At 37.4% G+C, this 24,233-nt stretch overlaps 1 protein-coding gene across 3 annotated transcripts; it reads left to right on the plus strand.

The window, feature by feature from the left end:
• The first annotated feature begins 15,151 nt into the window (after positions 1-15,151).
• On the plus strand, positions 15,152-23,659 carry LOC104106319 (LEC14B protein). 3 transcript variants are annotated; one of them, XR_001971254.3, is made up of 11 exons: positions 15,152-15,372; positions 17,085-17,595; positions 18,088-18,207; positions 18,651-18,728; positions 19,916-20,086; positions 20,402-20,479; positions 21,063-21,238; positions 21,846-22,004; positions 22,140-22,200; positions 22,471-22,609; positions 23,513-23,659. XR_001971254.3 is itself a non-coding variant. In XM_009614840.3 (10 exons), the coding sequence occupies exons 2-10, from the start codon at positions 17,113-17,115 to the stop codon at positions 22,969-22,971; spliced, it is 1,518 nt and encodes a 505-aa protein (XP_009613135.1). In that variant the 5' UTR covers positions 15,152-15,372; positions 17,085-17,112; the 3' UTR covers positions 22,972-23,180. The 3 variants fall into 3 exon arrangements, 2 of the variants coding, with proteins under 2 accessions (XP_009613135.1, XP_009613137.1); XM_009614840.3 differs by lacking the exons at positions 22,471-22,609; positions 23,513-23,659 and adding an exon at positions 22,780-23,180; XM_009614842.4 differs by lacking the exon at positions 23,513-23,659 and having other exon boundaries at positions 22,471-22,803.
• Positions 23,660-24,233: the final 574 nt, after the last annotated feature.

Genomic DNA, 24,233 nt, shown 5'->3' on the forward strand with positions numbered 1-24,233 from the left:
ATGTATATCACAGTTTTATTTTTATTTTTTGTGTATATCGAAATATATATCACAATTTTAAGGCTAAAAATTTATCAATTCCTATTATACATTGTCATACCGTGCCTAGGGGTGTACAAATGAAAGCGACAAACCGCACAAACCCGATAATCCGAGTCAAACCGATAAAAAAACCCGACTATGGATTGGTTTGATTGGTTTGGTATTGGAAAAAAAAACCCGACGATATTTGGTTTGGTTTGGTTTTAACTAAAAAAAGTCAAAGCGAAACCAAACCAACCCGACATTATATGTATAGAAGTTTTAAATATATTTAATACATAAAAATATTTATTGTAGTGTAATTTATAAATATTTCTTAAGTTTTTTCATAATTTTATCTTTGAATGTATTATTTCAAGCTTGGACTTATAATTTTTGGATGCTCCAATAAGTTTTATAGCCCGTAAAGGTTAGTAACTCAAATAAATCCTAACCCAAAATTAAATCAATATTAATGATAATAAAAGACATTCAATTCAATTATACTATGAATGAAAATAGTGTTGGATATCTATTTTTTAGTTTTTTCTATGATTTAGATAAAATGCATAACTTATTTTTCTTTTAGTGTTTAGTCATGTAAATAATAGTACTTATTAGTCGTACTTATTTTAGCAACTTATTCGTAATTTTAAATTATGTTTGTTGTCATTATGGCTTATTAATAATATTTATTTTATTTTATTTTCTCATCTTTATTGTTGAATATTTTAGTACAATGACATGAATCATCTCATATTTATGTTATTTTATTAAAAATACCTTATATAGTTCTGCCTTACTAGGATTAAAGAAATAATTGGAGCACAAATTCTATGTTGTGTGTTATGAAGACTTTATGAAAAAAAAATTAAACAACCCGAAAACCTGAAAACCGCGAGAAAGACCGAGATTTAAAAACCTGATTTTTATTGATTTGGTTCGGTGTTTAAATTTAATAACCTGATATAATTAATTTGGTTTGATAATTAAAAAATCTGTAAACATATACCCGTGCCAATATCCCTTAACAATTCGCACCAAGTAGCTTGAATAGGCCCAAAAGTGGTAGCATGTGGGAAGCTTTCTGCCAAACATTTTCCTTTCTAAATTGAGCCAGATGCCTTTCAATATGACAGTTAATGATAGACTAAAGTACTTGAAATTTTTTTGAAGAATAATCGCATATATATAATACATACTTACCCGCTAAAAATATTAAACAATAAATTCGACCAGTTATTCCTATAAAGTCCCAAAAACCACCATATACCTCTTCCTTTTATAATTGAAAAAAGGGTCAAAATTGTTCATGTATTATTCGGAATGAAACATTATACTCTTGGTTATTCTTTTGATTTAATATTACCTCCGTCGCTAAAAAATTTTTTATTTTATTTTATGTAACCATTAATGGAGCTCTAAGCTGAAGGTAGTTCTAACTTCTAAATTATAGTCGAGAGTTGAAAGGTGCATTTATAATTTATTTATTTTTTTAAAAATTATTTTGGACGCAAAGTCCATCTGTTTAATAAAGAAGCACTGTTAATAGTAGGGCGGCAAGATTAATCTATGAAAATGACCCGCCAAATCACTCAATTTTGGACAAAATTATTAACCCATATATTTATTAAGTCAATTCATTTCGACCCACATAAAGTTGGATTGAGTTAAACTATAAATTATAATGGACAAATAGTAACCACTTTTATGTATGCTTTTAAAATATATCCGAAATTTATAATATATTTAAAGATTAACCAATTTATCCAAATTTCGTGACTAAGTATCCTGAATTTTTATATCTTGAATTTTTGAGTTGCTAATTTGGAATTTAGGACTTAGTGTCCTAAATTTTTGAGCTACTAATTTAAAATTCAAGACTAATTGTCCAAAATTTTTGAATTGCTAATTTAAAATTCAGGAAATAAGATTCGAATGTATGGACATAATTTTTGAACTTTAAGGTTTAAACGTCACGACGTTGTGTCCTAAAGTTTGAGCGATTTGACTAATCTTTTAGTGCATCAAGTGTAGTATGAGTACGTAAACAACGTGTACCCAGTAAGTATCAAGCCTAATCTCGAAGAGGTAGAGACGAGATGGCCGACTTTGACACTCACTATGGGTCAATAATAATAATCGAAATAAAACTAGAATATCTAAATCCACATGATTCACAGAGTTAACAATAATTTATTTAACCAGCAGAAATAATTAAATTCCTTCAAATGCAATAATTTTTAAACTATTAATTAAATTCACAAGTTGCAATTGAATGCCAAGGTCTCGTATAATTATTATTATTATCATTATTAGGCACGATTTCAGTCGAGGTCGTACGGCCCGATCCAGAGTATCGTGTACACTGCCGAGGGATGTGCGGCGCGATCCATAGATGCATCTATCCTGCCGAGGTGTTCGACCCGCTCCACAAGAAAAGAGGACATTTTCTTATGTACCTCCGGAAGGAGAGTATATTTATCATAAGTAAATACGGGAGGATGGACAATTCTTTTAATAATTAATTAATTTAAATATAAAATTAAGCATATATGAGATTTCCATCTTACTATAGTTCCTATCAATTCACAATATGTTTTAAATAATTTAATTAAGTAAAGAATACAATTTATACACGAAATTCATGATTTGAGTCCTAAACTACCCGGACTTTAGCATAAATAGTAGCTACGTACGGACTCTCGTCACCTCGTACATACGTAGCCCCCACATTTAGCAATAATTATTAATTTAAATCACCTATGGGGTAAATTCTCCCTCACAAGATTAGACAAGAGACTTACCTTATCTCAAAGTCCACTTTCCGATTACCACGTCACGTTAAATTCTCAATTCGATGTCTGAAAAATTCGAAACTATCCAAATGTTATACAAAATAATTAATACATATTCAATAATTCGAATTTAGGCTATTAAATAAATTACCCAACCCAAAATGGTAAAATTTCTAAAATTCACCCCGGGCACACATGCCTAGATTCAGGAAATTTTCGGATGAAAACGTTATCCATAATCTCAAGAACTCAAATATATAATTTTTACCCAATTCCATAACCATTTTCGTGGTTAAAATCTTATTTTTATAAAAATCTAGGTTTTTCATCTAGACCCTTGATTTCCAAGATTTACCGGTTATAATCTACCCATAACCTATGTATTTAACTCAAGGTGTGTAGAATTAACTTACCTCCAAGTTGTTAGTTGAACTCCCCTCTAAAAAGCTCTGAAATCCCGAAAATGGAGAAAAAATAGACAAAAATGGATTGAGCTTCGTCCGTTTAAATGTTCTGTCCAAGCAGGTTTTTCGCACCTGCGGAAGTTCCTCGCAGGTGCGAGTTTCACTCGCTTGGACCAGCTTCGCATCCGCGCACCATGCCTCACACCTGCGCGTTCACAGGTGCGCCAAAAGTTCCGCACCTGCGGTGGCAGACTTGCTCCTCAACTTCGCACCTGCGGCTGGTGGCTCGCACCTGCGACTGCCCATGCAGGTGCGATCATACCATAAGCTGGAAGCTTCAGCTCTTCTTCAAAATTTCAAAATTGATCTCAGCCTCATCCGGTTATCACTCGGGGCCTCCCAGGGCCCTGCCCGAATATACCAACAAGTTTGAAATCATAAAACAGACTCGCTCGAACTCTCGGAACGTGTAAAACAACATTAAATCTAAGAATCATACACCAAACCAAATTGATTCAACTTAGAAATTTTAAAATTTTAAAACTTACTCCGAACCCGTCGAAATATACTTAAACTACTCGGAATGACACAAAATTTTACGAGCAAGTCTTAAATCACTATACGAAACTATTCCCAAACTCAGAATTCCAAACGGACTTCAATAACTCCAAAACCTACTCCAAACCAAATTTAAAGAACTTTAAACCTTCAAATAATTAATTTTCACTTTTAAGCGCCAAAACGCTCCCGGGTTATTCAAAACCCGGTTCGAACATACGTCCAAGTCCGAAATCATCATACGAATCTATTGGAATCGTCAAATCCCGATTCTGAGGTCGTTTTCTAAAAATGTTGATCGAAGTCGAACTTGGCCTTTTAAGGCCAAACTAAGGAACCAATTATTCCGATTTCAACCCGATCACCTCCAAATTCTGAATCAACTATCCCCACAAGTCATAAATTATTAAAAGTATATTCGGAAAGTTTTATTTAGGGGAACGGGGTTTTAAAAGTCAAAATAACCGGTTGGGTCATTACATTCTTCACCTCTTAAACAAACGTTCGTCCTCGAACGGGTTTAGAATTGTACCTGGAGTACTGAATAAGTGTGAATATTTGCTCCGCATGAACTCCTGATAGATTGGGAGGCAATGCAAGCTCATAAGCAACCTCCCCAACTCGTCTGAACACCTCAAATGGGCCTATAAAACTTGGGCTCAATTTCCCCTTTTTCCCAAATCTCATGATTCCCTTCATCTGCGAAACTTTCAAAAGAACTTTTTCACCCACCATAAATGATAAATCACGCGCTTTCTGATCTGCGTAACTCTTTTGTCTGGACTGTGCTGTACGAAGTCGCTCCTGAATCAACTTTACCTTTTCCAAAGCATCCTTCACCAAATCAGTACCATATAATTTAGACTCACCGGGCTCAAACCATCCGATGGGCGATCGACATCGCCGACCATATAAAGCCTCAAATGGAACCATCTCGATGCTGGATTGGTAATTGTTATTATAATAAAACTAGGCCAAAGTCAAGAAACGATCCTACTGGCCTCCAAAGTCAATCACACATGCCCTGAGCATATTCTCCAAAATCTGAATTGTCCGCTCTGACTGCCCATCGTTTTGCGGATGAAAGGCTGTGCTGAGCTCTACACGGGTCCCCAATTCACTCTGTAATGCTCTCCAGAAATGTGAAGTAAATTAAGGGCCTCTATCTGATATGATAGAAATTGGCACACCGTGCAATCGAACTATCTCCTAAATATAAATCTGGGCCAACCTCTCTGAAGTATACATAGTCACAACAGGAATAAAGTGTGCCGAATTGGTCAACCTATCAACAATCACCCAAACTGCATCAAATTTCTGCAAGGTCCTCGGCAACCCAACTACAAAGTCCATAGTGATGCGTTCCCATTTCCACTCCGATATAGTCATATGCTGAAGTAGGTCACCTGGCCTTTGGTGTTTATATTTAACTTGCTGGAAATTTAGACACCTAGCTACATACTCAACTATGTCATTTTTCATTCGTCACCACCAGTAATACTGCCTCAGGTCACGATACATCTTCGTAACACCTGGATGAATAGAATATCGAGAACTGTGTGCTTCCTCTAGGATCTTTTTCCTCAGTCCATCCACATTAGGAACACATGGACGATCCTGGAGTCGCAGAACACCATCCGCTCCAATAGTAACTTCCTTGGCACACCACGTAGTACCGTTTCTCGAAGAACCATTAAGTGTGGATCATCAGACTGGCAAGCCTTGATCTGCTCAAATAGTGAAGACTGAGCTACAACACATGCAAGAACTCAGCTGGGATCTGAAATGTCCAACCTCACAAGTAGGTTAGCCAAGGATTGAATATCTAAAGCTAACGGTCTCTCCTCTGCTGAAATGAAAGCCAAACTACCCATACTCTCCACCTTTCTATTCAAGGCGTTTGCAACCACATTTGCTTTTTCCGGATGATATAGGATAGTAATAGCATAATCTTTCAGTAACTCAAGCCATCTGCGCTGTCTCAAATTTAGGTCTTTTTGCTTGAACAAATGCTGCAAACTGCGATGATCAGTGTAAACTTCACAAGACACCCCATAAAGATAATGCCTCCAAATCTTTAAAGCGTGAACAAAATCGCAACTAACTCCAAATCATGCACTGGATAATTCTTCTCGTGGGGCTTCAGCTGACGTGAAACATATACAATAACTCGCCCTTCTTGCATCAATACACAACCCAAGCCAACGCGTGAAGCATCACAATACACTGTATACATCCCCGAACCGGAAGGCAACAATAACACTGGTGCTATAGTCAATGTTGTCTTGAGCTTCTAAAAGCTCACCTCACAATCATCGGACCATCGGAATGGAGCACCCTTCTGGGTTAATTTGGTCAAAGGTGCTACAATAGATGAAAAACCTTCCACGAACCGACGATAATAACCTGCTAAACCCAAAAAACTCCGGATCTCAGTCGCCAAAGTAGGACGATGCCAATTATGAATTGCCTCAATCTTTTTGGGATCAACCTTAATGCCCTCGCCCAATACAATATGCCCCAAAAATACTACAGACTCTAGCCAGAACTCACATTTAGAGAACTTAGCATATAGCTTTTGTTCCCGCAGCGTCTGAAGCACCACTCTCATATGCTGCTCGTGCTCCTCCTTACTGCGCGAGTAGATCAAGATGTTATCAATGAAGACAATGACAAATGAATCAATATATGGCCTGAATACCCTGTTCATCAAATCCATAAACGCTGCCGGGGCGTTAGTTAAACCGAAGGACATTACTAAAAACTCATAATGACCATATCTAGTCCAGAAAGCAGTCTTCGGAACATCTGAATCCCGAATCTTCAACTGATGGTACCCCGACCTCGAGTCGACCTTAGAGAACACCCTAGCACCCTGCAACTGGTCAAATAGATCATCAATACGCGACAACAGGTACTTGTTCTTAATAGTGACTTTGTTCAATTGGCGATAATCAATACACATTCGCATAGTATCATCCTTCTTCTTCACAAATAATATCAGTGCACCTCAAGGTGATACACTCGGTCTAACGAACCCTTTGGCTAGTAACTCCTCAAGTTGTTCTTTCAATTCTTTCGGAGCCATGCGATACGGTGGAATAGATATAGGTTGGGTATCTAGAGACAAATCAATACAGAAATCAATATCACGATCAGGTGGCATGCTTGAAAGATCTGAAGGAAATACATTGGAGAACTCCCGAACTACAAGCACTAAATCAATAGTCGGAGTCTCTGTAGTAGTATCCCAAACATAGGCTAGATAAGCTAAACAACCCTTCTCAACCATGTGTCGTGCCTTCATAAATGAAATAACCCGATTAGATGCACGAACAGACGAACCCTGACACTCCAACTTAGGAAATTCTGGAATAGCCAAGGTAACAGTCTTGGCATGGCAATCTAGGATGGCATGATATGGAGATAACCGGTCCATGCCCGTGATAATTTTAAAATCGATCATCTCAAGCAATAGGAGATCTGCTTTAGTTTCATAACCACATAATGTAATAATACAGGACTGGTAGATCTGATTCACAATAACAGAATCGCTCACAGGAGTGGACACATAAACATGAGTACTCAAGGACTCACGAGAAACACCCAGAAATTGAGCAAATAGAGATGACACATAGGAATATATAGATCCTGGATCAAATAATACGGAGGCATCTTTGCCGCAAATAGAAATAATACCTATAATCACGGCATCTGAGGCCTATGCATCTGGTCTGGCCGGAAAAGCATAAAACCGAGCTGGAGCACCAATTGGTTGGCCTCCGCTTGGCTGACCTCCACCTCTAGGACGACGCCTACCCACCTGTCCTCCACCTCTTGGTGGTCGGACGACTGGTGGAGCAACTGGTGCGGTAATCATAGGTTGCTGACCCTGTTGCACTGGTCTACCTCGAAGTCTGGGGCAGAATCTCTGTATATGACTAGGATCCACACACTCGTAACAACTCTTAGGTACGATAAGCTGCTGACTAGAAGTCTGGCCTTAGTGACCTGAATACCCACTGGAAGAACCCTGAATAGCTGGTGGGCGATAAGAACTCTCTGGTATAGTACTAAAATAAGGTCGTACTGGAGCACCCCGGGGAGGCAGTGGTGCTGGATATGGGGGCCTGCTGGACTGCCCTCTCCCGAACTGACCTCTGCCCCCAGACGAAGCACATCTGAACTCTCCAGAATACCTAAACCGCTTATATCTAGTAACCTGCTCTCGGCTACGCTGACGCATACCCTCAATCCTATCACGACTCAGAATTTCCACCGTCGGGACCGTGATGGCGCCTAACATTTCACTTAGTAGGCAAGCCAACATTACAAAATCATTAAACCAAATCCTTATTTACATTCAGTAAATAACAATAATTAGCTAAGATGAAATATAATAAGTACAGAATAATATAAAAACTGTATTAATTACTACCACCCGGATCTAGAGTCACAATTCACAAGCATTCTAGAATTTACTACAAATAATAGTCTGAAAGAAATACAACTGTCCAAATGAAAGAAACAGTAGAACAGAAAAGATAGACAGGGACTTCAAGGTTTGTGAACGCCGACAGATCTACCTTGAGTCTCCGGATAGCAGTCCAATAGAAAACTCTCGATCAACCCGAGCCGGTACCAAAATCTGCACAGAAAGTGCAGAGTGCAGTATCAGTACAACCGACCCCATGTACTGGTAAGTGTCGAGCCTAACCTCGACGAAGTAGTGACGAGGCTAAGGCAAGGCACCTACAAATCAACCTGTACAGTTTAACAATGTATATACAAATAACAATAATGAAGAATTAGGCAAGAGATATCGGGAGCGGGAAACATGCTGGGGGAAATACGAGATAAAGAACTACAGCAGAATGATAACTGGAACAACCAATATTTTATGAATCAACAGGAACACGAATACAGTAAAGGAAAAATGCACGGCATCACCCTTTGTGATTTTACTCTCAATCTCATCATCAATCAATAGAAACGGCACAGCATCACCCTTCATGCATTAAATCTCATAATATGGCACGGCATCACCCTTCGTGCATTAACACTCACTATGGCACGACATCACCCTTCGTGCATTAACACTCACAATATGGCACGGCATCACCCTTCATGCATTAACACTCATAATATGGCACGACATCACCCTTCGTGCATTAACACTCACAATATGGCACAACATCACCCTTCGTGCATTAACACTCACAATATGGCACAGCATCACCTTTCGTGCATTAACACTCACAATATGGTACGGCATCACCTTTCGTGCATTAACACTCTCCCTTACCATAATGCAATGCATAAATAATAACAGGGAGATAGAATAATAAGTACAAGCCTTACTTCAACATTTGATTCCACAATATCAATCTCAACTTTGAAATAAATTCTCAATTATCACCAAAAAATCCATAAACATGATAAGAACGATCAATTTAACAACACTAGTATAAACACGTAGCAATTAGACATAGGAAAGAGACAAATATAAGAAAAATGGAAGAAACGTGAAAAATAGGTAAATTGGCGGCACATAAGTACTCGTCACTTCACATATACGCTGCTCACATGAATTTCACATAGAAAATAGTCTAAGGTTCCTAATTCCCTTAAGTCAGGGTTAGACATAACACTTACCTCGCTCCAAAGGCAACTTAATTCTCAATCACAGCTTTTCCTCTAGAATTCACCTCCAAACCACTCGCATCTATTCAAAAATGACTCAATAATATCAAATATTTGCTAAAGGAATCAATTATATTGCATAAATTAAATTTTTCAAATTTTCCTCCAAAATGTCGAAAAATCGACCCCGGGCCCGCTTGGTCAAAACCTGAGGTTCGGACCAAAATTCATTTACCCATTCACCCCCGAGGCCGAATATGTAATTGGTTTTGGATCCGGCCTCAAATTAAGGTCTAAATCCCAAAATTTCCGAAATCCCTAGTTTCTACCCTAACCTCTAATTTTACCATGAAAACTCTAGATTTTAGGTTGATAATTCATAAAATGTAATGGATAATTGAAAGAAAATGGTTTAGAATCACTTACCAACACTTTGGGGAAGAAAATGACTCTTGAAAATCGCCTCTCACCGTTTGATTTTTGAGAAAATGAATTATTTGGCTAAATCCCGTATTTGGATTCTGTTAAGTGCTGGGCGACAGTGTTCATCGCGTTCGCGAGAACACTGTCGCATTCGCGAAGAGTATAGGCTGCCAAGCCTTCGCGTTCGCGAGGTCCTGCTCGCGTTCGTGATGGTTGCTCCCCCTGGTTTTCGCGTTCGCGCGCCATTGCTCGTGTTCTCGATGAAGGAAAGACCAACCCTCCCCCAGGTCCCAAATGCTTCGCGTTCGCAATGAGCCGGTCGCGTTCGCGAAGGGTAAATCCCCCATCACTTCGCGTTCGCGACCAGGCTTTCGCGTTCGCGAAGAGTAAAAAAAATCAGCCATTCCAGTTTCTACTTCGCGTTCGCGAGAGTGTCTTCGCGAACGCGAAGAAGGAAACCAAAAGGCACCAAAATCTGCAGAAAACTAGATTTTCCAAAGTCCAAACATCCCATTGCCTATCCGGAACTCACCCGAGCCCTCGGGGCTCCAAACCAAACATGCACACAAGTCTAAAAACATCATACGAACTTGCTCGCGTGATCAAATCGCCAAAATAACACCTAGAACTATGAATTTAGCACCAAATCAAATGAAATTCTCAAGAACACTTTAAAATTCCTATCTTCTCAACTGGACGTCCGAATCACGTATGTAAACCCGCAACAAACCTCCGCACTCTCTTCGCCTCAGTAGGCAGTATCATAAGTACATGGCGAGATAACTTAGAGAACCTCGCCTCATAATCGGTCACTGACATCTGACCCTGCTAGAGCTGCTCAAACTGAAACCGCAACTCTTCCCTCTGGGAGGGTGGAATATACCTGTCCAGGAAAATACGGGTAAATCTGTCCCAAGCCATGAGAGGAGAATTTGCTGGTCTGCCAAGAACATAAGACTTCCACCATCTACGGGCCCTGTCCTCTAGCTGAAAAGTAGCAAAGTCAACCCCATGAGACTCCAATATCCTCATGTTGTGCAGTCTGTCCCTGCACCGATCAATAAAGTCCTGGGGATCCTCATGTCGCTCACCCCCAAAGACAGGACGATGTAGTCTAGTCCATCTGTCCAATAGTTTCTACGGATCAACGGCTACAACTGGCCTGGGCTCAGGTGTAGCTGCTACTACTGGCTGGGCTCCACCCACGGGTAGTGCACCCTGGGTCTGATATATAGCAGCTATCTATCCATGAGCATGCGCGGTAGGGGTTTGTGCTCCCCCGCTCGCCTGAGATGTGGCTGGGTCTGCCGAAAATAAATCGGCCTGAGTCATAGTGTCTATGAACCGCATCATACGACCCATGACATCCTGAAATTCTAGTGCAGATGTGAAATCCACCGGAGCTGGCTCTGCCACAGGCACCTCACCATGTTCCTCAATAATGGATTCTCTGCTGGACCCACTGGCGGCATAACTGGAACAGTCCTGGGACGTCCTCGCCCCTACCACGGGCTGGAGCCCTCCCTCGGCCTCTGCCTCGGCCTCTAGCAACTGGGGGAGTAGCTCTTCCCTGGTTTGGAACCTCATTATAGCATGTTCTCACAATCTGTGAGAGAATAAGAGAAAGATATTTAGTACTACATCAATTGCACGATGGAATATAAAGAAAGGTAGTTTCCTAACACCATATAGCCTCTCGAAGATAAGTACAGACATCTCCGTACCGATCCGCAAGACTCTATTAGGTCTGCTCATAACTTGTGAGACCTACGTGAACCTAGTGCTCTGATACTATGTTGTCACGACCTAATTTTACCTATAGGCCGTGATAGCGCCCAACACTACAGCTAGGCAAGCCAACTAGTAATTTAAACCCATATTCAATTCTTTTAAAAATTAACCGAGTAATTTAAACTCTTCTTACTTGCAAGTATTAAAAACAATATGAAAAGATCTGGTAAATTAAAATAATCAAAAAAATAATTAAATCAAAATATTCTACTAGTGTGTGTGCCAAGATCTGGTATCACAAGTGTATGATATCTAGTAGATTATACAAAAATTATAAATATTGTCTGAAATGAAATAGACAGAATAAAAATTCAGGAAGAGGCATTAGTTGCTGCAGAACGGCTCAGAAAGCAGCTCACCACTAAGCCTCCGGATAACGCGGGTGCGCGCTGATAGGTCCAACAATAGAACCTGTCTCAGGTCCTGCACAAAAAATGCAGCAAATATAGCATGAGTACGTAAACAACGTGTACCCAGTAAGTATCAAGCCTAATCTTGAAGAGGTAGAGACGAGATGGCCGACTTTGACACTCACTATGGGTCAATAATAATAATCAAAAATAAAACTAGAATATCTAAATCCACATGATTCACAGAGTTAACAATAATTTATTTAACCAGCAGAAATAATTAAATTCCTTCAAATGCAACAATTTCCAAACTATTAATTAAATTCACAAGATGCAATTGAATATCAAGGTCTCGTATAATAATAATTATTATTAGGCACGATTTCTGCCGAGGCCGTACGGCCGATCCACAATATCGTGTACACTGTCGAGGGATGTGCGGTGCGATCCATAGATGCATATATCCTACCGAGGCGTTTGGCACGCTCCACAAGAAAGGAGGACATTTTCTTATGTACCTCCGGAAGAAGAGTATATTTATCATAAGTAAATTCGGGAGGATGGACAATTCTTTTAATAATTAATTAATTTAAACATAAAATTAAGCATATATGAGATTTCCATCTTACTATATTTCCTATCAATTCACAATATCTTTTAAATAATTTAATTAAGTAAAGAATACAATTTATACATGAAATTCATGATTTGATTCCTAAACTACCCAGACTTTAGCATAAATAGTAGCTACGTACGGACTTTCGTTACCTCGTACGTACGTAGCCCCCACATTTAGCAATAATTATTAATTTAAATCTCCTATGGGGTAAATTCCCCCTCACAAGATTAGACAAGAGACTTACCTTGTCTCAAAGTCCACTTTCCGATTACCACATCGTGTTAAATTCTCAATTCGATGCCGAAAATTCCTAAACTATCCAAATGTTATACAAAATAATTAATACATGTTCAATAATTCGAATTTAGGCTATTAAATAAATTACCCAACCCAAAATGGTAAAATTCTTAAAATTCACCACGGGCTCGGATTCAGGAAATTTTCAGATAAAAACGTTACCCATAATCTCAAGAACTCAAATATATAAATTCTATTCAATTCCATAACCATTTTCGTGGTTAAAATCTCATTTTTATAAAAATCTAGGTTTTTCATCTAAACCCTTGATTTTCAAGATTTACCGGTTATAATCTACCCATAATCTATGTATTTAACTCAAGATGTGTAGAATTAACTTACCTCCAAGTTGTTAGTTGAACTCCCCTCTCAAAATCTCTGAAATCGCCTGAAAATGGAGGAAAAATGGACAAAAATGGACTAAGCTTCGTCCGTTTTAAGGTTCTGTCCAAGCAGATTTTTTGCACCTGCGAAGGAGTGACCACACGTGTGGCTTCGCACCTGCGGAAGTTCCTCGCAGGTGCGAGTTTCACTCACTTGGACCAGCTTTGCATCTGCGCACCATGCTTCGCACTTGCATGTTCGCAGGTGCGCCAAAAGTTCCGCACCTGCGGTGGCAGATTTGCTCCTCAACTTCACACCTGCGGTTGGTGGCTCGCACCTACGACTGCCCATACGCAGGTGCGATCATACTAGAAGCTGGAAGCTTCAGCTCTTCTTCAAAATTCCAAAATTGATCCGAGCCTCGTCCGGTTATCACTCGGGGCCCCTGGGGCCCCGCCCGAACATACCAACAGGTTTGAAATCATAAAACAGACTTGCTCGAACTCTTGGAACGTGTAAAACAACATTAAATCAAAGAATCATACTCCAAACCAAATTGATTCAACTTAGAAATTTTAAATTTTTTAAACTTACTCCGAACGCGCCAAAATATACTTAAACTACTCGGAATGACACGAAATTTTGCTGGCAAGTCTTAAATCACTATACGGAGCTATTCCCAAACTCGGAATTCCAAACGGATTTCAATTACTCCAAACCAAATTTAAAGAACTTTAAACCTTCAAATAATTAATTTTCACTATTAAGCGCCAAAACGCTCCCGGGTTATCTAAAATCCGGTTCGAACATACGCCCAAGTACGAAATCATCATACGAACCTATTAAAACCGTCAAATTCCGATTCCGAGGTCGTTTTCTAAAAATGTTGACCGAACTCAAACTTGGCCTTTTAAGGCCAAACTAAGGAACCAATTGTTCCGATTTCAACCCGATCACCTCCAAATTCTGAATCAACCATCCCCGCAAGTCATAAATTATTAAAAGCACATTCGAAAAGTATTATTTAGGGGATCAGGGTTTTAAAAGTCAAAATGACCGGTTGGGTCATTATAATATGTTATAGAGCAATAAGTTTTGAACGAATTGACTAATCTTTTAATATATTGTAAACTATGGATATATTTTAACAACATGCTTAAAAGTGGGTACATGGTGTCATTTTCACCTAAATATGTAAGGATAATCAATCCATGAGAAATCTTGAACTTTTTTGTTTTATATGTTATAGAGCAATAATAAAGAAAAAGAGTTTTTTCCATAATTAAATAAATTATAAGAAGACAAACAAAGATATTTAAAAAAATATGAGAGTATTGTTTAGTTCATATTAAGTTAGTCCATTTTAACTTGCTCTAAATTAGAATCCGTTTGGATTAACTGATTGTAAATAGATGATAAGTTTGAAGTGCTGAAGAATATTTTTAAGTGCTGAAACTGATTTTTTAAATAAGCATTTACGTGTTTGGATAGGTGTGCTGAAACTGATAATAAGCAGTTGATATGTTTGGTAAAAAGTGCGGATAAGTTATTTTTTGGTAAAATGACTAAAATATCCTTAAAAACTTTAGAAAAGATTATAAATTAAAAAAATTCTTTATAAAGAAAAGGATGAACAAGGAATATGGAATGAAAAGAATATTAGAAAATTTATTTTGGGAAAAATATTTTGTGAATTAAAAAATATTATTAAGGATAAACTAGTAAAAGCCTTGGTCAAACTAAAAATGCTTATAAACTGAAAAAACCATAAGTTGAGGATGACCAACTTATAACATAACTATTTTGTGTATTTTACAAACGTGTAAATAAATAAAAGGGTACTTATAAGTCAGTTTGACAAACTTATAAGTCACTTTGACCGACTTATAAGCTCAGCCAAACAACCCTTTTGGTCTAATCTGTTTCAAACACCTATGCATGCAATCTAGAGTAAATTTGAGCAATTTCAGTAAATTTACTATTCCCAATTATGATACTGTAGTATATCTCAGTTAGGTGTTTAACATGTCCAACAAAGCAAAAGGGAGGAGAAACCAAGAGAAGTGAGAGGCAACAGATAAGAAGAGAAACAACAAGTGAAAATTTTGGAATTCCAAACAAAGTCCAAGATTCTTAACTATCAGGTTTGTCAAATTTTGTTTTTGAGCTTATTTATCCCCACTTCCTAAACTGTAAATTTCACAGAATTCTTGATTTTGCGTTTTTCCCCCTTTGCTTAATTGCTTGTGAAATGTCAGCTCTAATTGTTTGTTGCTAATTTCTTACACCTTAGATACATATTGGTTTTAATTTGGAATGGCAAAATTGAACTCAAAATTTTGATTTTGACCCCAAATTCCACCTCCCTAATTGCAAATTCACGTAAATCTTGGTTGATTTCATTTAGAATAGTAAAGTTTAGGTCAAAATATTAATCTTGTGCTCGTGATTTATTCTCATCCGCCTAAGCTTTGGTGGGTAGAGTTATCCGTTACACGTGCTCTGGGAGTTAGCAGGTACCGGTGGAATAGTCGAGGTGTCCATAAGCTGCGATGAGCACCACACACCACATTGATTTTTGAGCTCCCCCCAACCCCTCTTTCATAATTGCAAATTCACAGGAATCTTGGCTCTTCTCTCTTGTCTAATTTGCTCAATTGCTTTTAAAAACATCTACTTTAACGGAACTTATATGCGTACCGCGATCTCTATATACTGATATCTCTACTGAATTATGTTAAGCTAAAGATGGTATTTTTTTGCCTTCTTTGAGAATTTTACTTTTAGACAATATTTAGGTTTCCCTTATGTCTATTTTGTTCAATTTTCTGTGAAAACGTCCCAAGGGCTTTGGTCTAGTGGTAGCACTTGTGATGTGCGGGTTAGGCACCCACACGTCACAAGGTTCGAACCTTGTTGTAGACAAAATCCTAGTATTTAAGTGGAGAAGGGTAGAAGGGCGGGACTGTTATCCAGGTTTTGAAGCAAGCACCACTGACCCTCGGGGATTTATCGGTTATCAAAAGAATTTCTTGTAAAAACATCAGCTTTATTGGAAGTTTTATGCCTAATACAATTTCTACATACTGATATTTATACTGTATTCTGCCGTCCAGGATAGGGATAAGGTATGCGTACACACTACCCTCCCAAGACCCACTTGTGGGAACTCACTGGATTTGTTGTTATTGTTGATATTTATACTGTATTATGTTGAGTAATGATGGTCCTTTTCTGCCTCCTTAGAGAATTTGGCATCTACACGATAGTTGGTTTTCATTTGGAATAGCAGAGTTGAGCTAAAAATTTATGAGTTTGAGCTATATTCTCCCTTGATGATGGGATATTAACATAAGTCTTGGTTTCCTTTCTCTTGGCTTTTCTCAACTGAATGTAAAAAGTTCAGCTTTAATGGAACTTATACTCCCAATAAAATCTGTTATATATTAATATCTTCACTGAATTGCATTGAGCTAAAAAAATGGTATTTTCTGCCTTTTTAAAAGAATTTGCATGTTACACATGTTATGTTCATTTAGAATAGCAAACTTGAGCGGATTTTCTCAAATTAACTCCTCCTAAGCATAGCTGGACAAAGGAGGAGCATACCAGTAGGTTGATGGCTAGTGCAGTAATAGTACTATTATGAATCTCTGAAATACTCTATAAAGCAGAATGAATACGGAGGACTTATATAGCCGATCCAACTAGTTTGGGATTGAGGTTTAGTTGATTAATTTATTGAAGCTCTTCCGTAAAATTTTGTTTATGGTTTCTAATGAGGGCAACATCATTTTCTGTATACACTTGTCTTGCTCAATATATTCTGTATGTTCCAATTCTTTCTTTTTGGCAGGGTCTGGCATTTAAGAACTTGATTATGGATGATATGCGCGTCTCTCAGACAAACACCTTGCACTGTCTTTCATGTGAAAATGTATTTTGAGTTTTTACATTCAGAGTCCATTGAAGACATGGGGTATTCTATGAGTAAGTTGGAAGCAGAGACCGAACTCTTGGATGGTTCAAGTTCCAATCACGGGGCTACTGAAAGTGCTCGTCACAACATACCATCACATTTTTTGGACCATGAAATTGCTCAGCTTACTAAACTTAGATCAGGACCCCATGAAAATATCAGTAGAATCCTACCTGGGAAAAGGGAAGTTCCTGTGTCCACATTCAAGATGCTAGCCGCCCGAGAAGCCAATTATTCCGGTAGAGGAAGGTTCTCAAAGGCAGATAGTTGTCATGTTCTAAGTAAATATTTGCCGGTAAATGGTCCTTGGATTGTAGACCAGATGGCAACAAGGGCTTATGTGTCACAATTTTCGGCAGATGGTTCCCTTTTTGTTGCCGCTTTTCAGGTATTAGAGGTAGTTCATATTGTATTTTATTGACATCGAGAAGATTAGGCACGACAGGTGTTAGTATTATATTATTGTCTTTTACTCCCTCTGTTTCAATTTATGTGGCAATATTACTATTTGGGAGAGTATACGAGGTTTTTTTTGACCATATTTTTCTTAAATATTTTATAAATATTTTAAATTATAAATTATTATGACTTATCGTACTTTTTATGTAGTTTTCAAATATGTAAATTTATTTTCAAAACCTTGAAGAATCTGTATCTAATTTCACGATCATAATTAAGAACTTTGGCCTTCGTACTATGCATCATGCCGCATAAAGTGGAACAGAGGGAGTAAGATTTTTCATATCCAAGCTGAAACCTGTATCTTTTTCTTTAGTATGACATCCCGAAGTTCTCTAAAGACTACACCCTTAACAATGCATTAGACAGATGTGAGTTTTGTTTCATTCTGATGCTTCTCCTTCATTATTGTCTAAAACAGGGAAGCCATATTAGAATATATGATGTGGAGAGAGGGTGGAAAGTTCACAAGAATATTCTTGCAAAAAGCTTGAGATGGACAGTCACTGATACATCTCTTTCACCAGGTCAACGGCATCTTGTAAGTTTCTATGGTACCGATGAATCATGTTTACATTGACAACAACTATGCCTTACCCCCAAACACATTGGGCTTGACTATATGAATCCTTACTGACTATGCTACTCCATTTAAACTCATCTCAGACCAATATTATACAAAATAATAATAATAGCAAAAATTAAAAGTATTAGAAGTTCTTGATATATTCTACTTACACATAAATCTTTGAAAAGCTAAATGTCAAGTTTGGAACTGTAAAATCTTGCTTTGGATTTTATGATATTGAGCAACTTAAGCTGTTAACAAATGGACATTGACCAATAACTTACTAATAGAATCTAAGTTAATATATTACATCTAGATTTGTATTGCTAAATTCTTTTCAAATGATAGCTTTATGTTTTATTCATAGAATGCCTTTACTTTTGTGTTATAAAGTTCCACTTGTGTTTCTTTTGCAGGTATATGCTACCATGTCACCTATCGTACATATTGTAAATGTAGGATCTGCTGCCACCGAATCTCTTGCCAATATCACAGTATGGCTATCAATCTCTGTTTGTTTGGAATTCTTTTAACGGAGATGCTAACATTTTCAAGGGACTGCAATGTTTTGCAGTTTATCGCTTAGCGGCATCATTTCTAATCCTTTTTAGGCCAGGGAACAGACTGAACTATATCTGTCTAGCGGATAATTATAAGCTCCAGCAAGACAGCAGTGGTTGTGCATTTTTAAGTTAAATATTACCATGATTTAAATAATGACTTGTTTAAATTCTTGAGGCTTAATGTTCTTGTATTAATTTTGGAATGATAAGCTCATTCTTTTGGATAAACAATATCTCTTTACGAACTATTGGAAAAAAACACCCAAAGGTGTGGCCTAGTGGTCAATGAAGTGGGTTAAGAACTATGAGGTTTCAGGTTCAAATCCAAGCGGAGGCAAAACACTAGGTATTTCTTTCCATATGTCCAAGCTTTGGTGGACCAAGTTGACTGATACTTGATGCTGGTAGGAGTTAGCAGGTATCTTGTGCCAAAGTGCGCGCAAGCTGGCTCGGACACTACAGTTATCCAAAAAAAGCCGTGACTTAATTCCTCGCATGTTCTAAAGTTCCAAAGTAACTAAGCCAAGTATGAAAGATTTTTGTCTTCTCTTTTCTTCTTTTTCTGAACACGAAATTTGTTCAAGTAATTTTATTTGAGTGAGTTTGCCTTGTTATACGGTTTTGTTTGTACATTTAAATTGTTCAATGTGAAATGTCCTTGGGTAACCTATCTTATAATTAAAAATTAATGCATTGAGCATTTCCCTGTGGTATTGGTCGACAAAATCATAGTACCAGATGCAACTACCGCTAACATTTGGCATAAAAGATTAGGATCGAAAAGGACTATTAGAAATTTGAGAGGAGTACCATATGCAACTACCACGATCATGGTTTGGGCTATATAATAATCTTGTATAGTGAATATATAAAATACTGATTCACTATTTTTTTTATGATGCTTAATACTGACTTATCTTATCTCCACTATTCCCTCAGCCGAGGGCCTATCGGAAACAACCTCTCTACCTTTATAAGGTAGGGGTAAGGCATGCGTACACATTACCCTCTCCAGACCCCATTTATGGGATTACACTGGGTTTTTTGTTGTTGTTGTTGTTGTTGTTGTTGTTGTTGTTGTTGTTGTTGTTTATTAATACTGACTTACTTGAATCCAGGAAATTCATGATGGTCTGGATTTGGCCGCTGACGAGGATGATTCTTTTGGAATCTTCTCTGTGAAATTTTCGACTGATGGTCGGGAAGTTGTTGCTGGAAGTAGTGATGATGCAATCTATGTTTATGATCTTGAAGCAAACAAACTCTCTCTTCGAATATCTGCACACGAAGTATGATTATGCTTATGATATAGATGTTTGTCACAAATCTCTTCCTATTGAAGCAGCTTTTTGTTAAAACTAATGCTACTACTACCCTTAGAATGGCACTTCCGGTTCTGTTTGACAATTATGATGCTAATACATATTCTTCTTGGGCTTGTTTTAGTAGTCACCGTTCTCTTTTTCATGGAAATACAGTATTTTTTCATTATTCAAAAACATATTCACCAGTTTAGGAATTCTCATATATTTGCTTCTTTGAGAATACGCGAGATTTTAATTGTCTACTTTCTGTTGATTAACTGAAATAATTTTCTGTTGCAGTCTGATGTCAATTCTGTATGTTTTGCTGATGAAAGTGGCCATCTTATTTATTCTGGAAGTGATGATAATCTGTGTAAGGTGATACTCATCCTGTCTTGTTTTTGGAAAGATGCTTATAGAAGATACTTGTTGAATTAATGACAAAGCTAAGGGTAGTAACGTAGTATTGGACTATGTAACTATGGCAAGAGTCACTATTCATACTTGTTTTTATTACTCTCTCCGTCCCAATTTATGTGACACTCTTTCTTTTTTAGTTAGTTCCAAAAAGAATGACACCTTTCTATATTTAGCAACAGTTTAACTTTAAAATGCCCGTTTTACCCTTAATAAGATGATTTATAGCCGCACAAATATCTACGGCTCATTTTAGACTTCAAGCTTCAAAAGTCTTGCTTTCTTTCTTAAACTTCGTGCCCAGTCAAAAACTGTCACATAAATTGGGACGGAGGGAGTACGATGTTTATGTACATTACAAAACATTTGCATAGATTGTGTATAATCTGTTCGTAACAAAATTAGCAGACCTCTTCTTGATTCTCTTAGGACCAGTCATTTGAGTCTGGATGAACTTATATATGTATGCTTGACATAATATTTATTCATAAGTCAAGATTTTTTGTTTTGTTTTTAGGAGTAATGAGCTTGTTGCTCTGTATAGGTCTGGGACAGACGTTGCTTTAGGGCCAAAGAAAAGCCAGCGGGAGTCCTGATGGGACACCTAGAAGGCATTACTTTCCTTGACAGTCGGGGGGATGGTCGTTATTTCATTTCTAATGGTAAAGATCAAGCCATCAAGCTTTGGGATATCCGCAAAATGTCTACTAAATCTACTTGGTATGCTTATTCTCTGGCTATGACTCTCCTTGATGATTCTTCTTCCTTTTGATCCATTTCTATGATTTTTTGATTTACTAATTAGATCAAGGAGGTACAAAATAGTAGAATACATGAGATTCTATGAGCTTTGTCATTAATAGATGAATCACATTAAATTCACCAAAACCGATTTTGAGACACTTATGACAATCTTTTCTTTCCTTGAGTCTGAATATCTTTGTGACTCATTTTTGCTTGCTAATTAGACATTACTTAGAAGTGTTTTCAAAATCTTATGGGTCTCTACACGGCTTTCATTGGGAATAATTATCACACTTGAAAACTCAACATGATTTTGAAATGATTCTTTACGAAAATTAATGTTCCACTTGATTACTTATTGACAGAGACGGAGTTAGGATTTCAACTTAATGGGTTCTGGATTTAGAACGACCACTTCAAGTGCTAATAACTGGGTTCTTAATATACTATTTTATGAATTTCTTAAAACAAATACGCTGTTTGAACAAAAGTTACTGGGTTCGGCCGAACTCATACTCGGGATTCTAGCTCTGCCCTTGCTTATTGATAGTCTCAATCAGACTCATGTATTATCTTGTTTCAGCAATATGATGTTCAGGCATTATGAGTGGGATTATAGATGGATGGACTACCCTCCTCAAACTAGAGACTTGAAGCACCCCTTTGATCATTCAGTAGCCACTTATAAGGGTCACTCTGTCTTGCGTACTTTAATTCGCTGCTACTTCTCCCCCGAATATAGGTTAGTGCTAAAACATGCTGCGTTAACTCTTCGTTTATCTATGACAACTTTCATTTCCTCTTCGTTCAACTTGCTCACATATTAGTCAATCTAGTGTATTACATATTTAAATATTTCTTGGCTTATGTTTTACAGTACTGGTCAGAGATACATTTACACTGGGTCCCATGACACTTGCATTTACATCTATGATTTGGTAAGTATGTAGCTATATATCAGCTTATTAGTGTCCTTTGTGAATTGTACCTTTGAAATATAGAGCATAGATAGTTGAATGTCTTTCGAAATGGTAGTGCTTGTTGCTCTATTTGAATGGGATTTAAATAAACTAACTTTTGGATTGTTCGATCAAGAAAACATGCAGTTGCTCTACGATAGGAGAACGTAGGCACTATATGCCCTGTGGTGCTACTTTTGTGCATTTGCTCAAAGTTGGTGAAATGATGCTTAAAATATGGTTTTGCAGGATCAATTACGAAGAAGGTCATTCAGCTGATAATATAATTCGGGTTAGGGTGTTTATTTGGATCAGGGAGGTTTTTTTAAAAGTTTAAAAGTAATTTCTTAATAGAATAGGACGATTTCTGGCCAATCCTTAACCCCTTTTTGCCTAAATGATATTCTAGGATATTTCGTGAAAGTTGAGTTATTTTGTGGTTAGAAAAAATAAGTTTGATGATTTTCCTGCAATCATACTATAAGGGTTTTGCGTGACTGTAATTTGTAAGTACACTTCTTTTTTATATGTTTAATGTAATGATGTCGTGATTTCTAGGTAAGTGGAGAACAAGTCGCAAAATTGGAGCACCACGGATCAACCGTTAGAGATTGTAGCTGGCATCCTCATTATCCGATGCTTGTTAGTTCTTCTTGGGATGGGGATGTTGTCAAATGGGAATTCCCAGGTGATGGAGAAGAACCAGTCCCTCCAAAAAAGAAGCCGATCAGAAGAAGACATTTCGTTTAGATGCTATCTGCAATCTGGTATCTTTTCAAAATCTATCGACTTAAGAAACTATGGTGTCTTTATGGTAGTACACCAGCATGTACATTGACTGTGCCAGCGCGACTTTAGCTGAAACATGATTAACATTTTGATTTCCATATATTGTACATAGATAAAAGGAAACATGTACATTGTATTCTTTAATTAATAATCGTTTGGAAGCTCTAGAATGCGACCCCCCTGTTATTATACTAAAAAAGCGTGACTCTGTATGCGAGACTCGTATGCAGAGTAAGCGGAAGAAAGTGTAAGGTTGTGTGTTAGCACTTTTGCAAGAGTAAACGGATGTGCTAAGACGCAACTTACTCTTGCACACAGATAAATTGAAGCTCGACTGTTGAGGTTGGAAGAATGAATTCGTGTAGCTTGACTTGATGGTACCTTCTGTATGCAGGCAGACTCAGGAGTTAAACTTGATGCGTTCGACCTTTTTAATGTTCTTAGCATTGAATTTATTGTACCTTTATATATATTCGACAAAAATATTAGGTTCGGATGAGCCTGCTGGCTAAGAGCTGCATCAACCACTACTTCTATAGATGGCTCCATTCGATAACCGTTGTCTTTTTTTCCTTTTCTTGTACATCCTTTTGTCCAACTTTAGTGAACTTTGTTTTGTGAGGACAAAAATAGAGAACTTTTCCCCCAAGCTGTTCAATTTTCCAGTCATGCCTATTATCTATTGCTCCTAGTAGATGTGCCCATATTGATTTGAGCTCTTGAAAAATGAAGATAGCCTTGCTAGAAGCTATGCTCTTGTCAATCGTCGAATTAGACATGCGTCAAATCTAGTATAGACAAAAAAAAAAGTTTGTTGATTTCCTCATTTGTTTAAGACTTGGTGGACAGAGTTATTGAGGTCGATTTCTAGATAGCACATAGGCGATCTATGATTTCATCAGAATCTCCCACGTTATAAAAATGATCTTGGTAATAAATACTAAGCGATCAATTAGAGATTGCTTGAGCAATCATAAATAATAAATGGGTGATTTCTAGATAACATATAGGCAATCTATGATTTTACCGGATCTCCACTTTATAAAAAAAGATTCTGGTAATAACTAATAAGCGATCAATTGAAGATCACTTAGTCAATCATAAATAATACATGGGCGATTTCTAGATAACACATAGGCGATATGTGATTTCACCACGATCTCCCACTTTATAAAAAAATGATCCTGGTGAAAGCTAATAAACGATCAATCAGAGATCATTAA

This window comes from Nicotiana tomentosiformis, chromosome 2 (genome assembly GCF_000390325.3).
Source record: "Nicotiana tomentosiformis chromosome 2, ASM39032v3, whole genome shotgun sequence".
Taxonomy (NCBI): domain Eukaryota; kingdom Viridiplantae; phylum Streptophyta; class Magnoliopsida; order Solanales; family Solanaceae; genus Nicotiana; species Nicotiana tomentosiformis.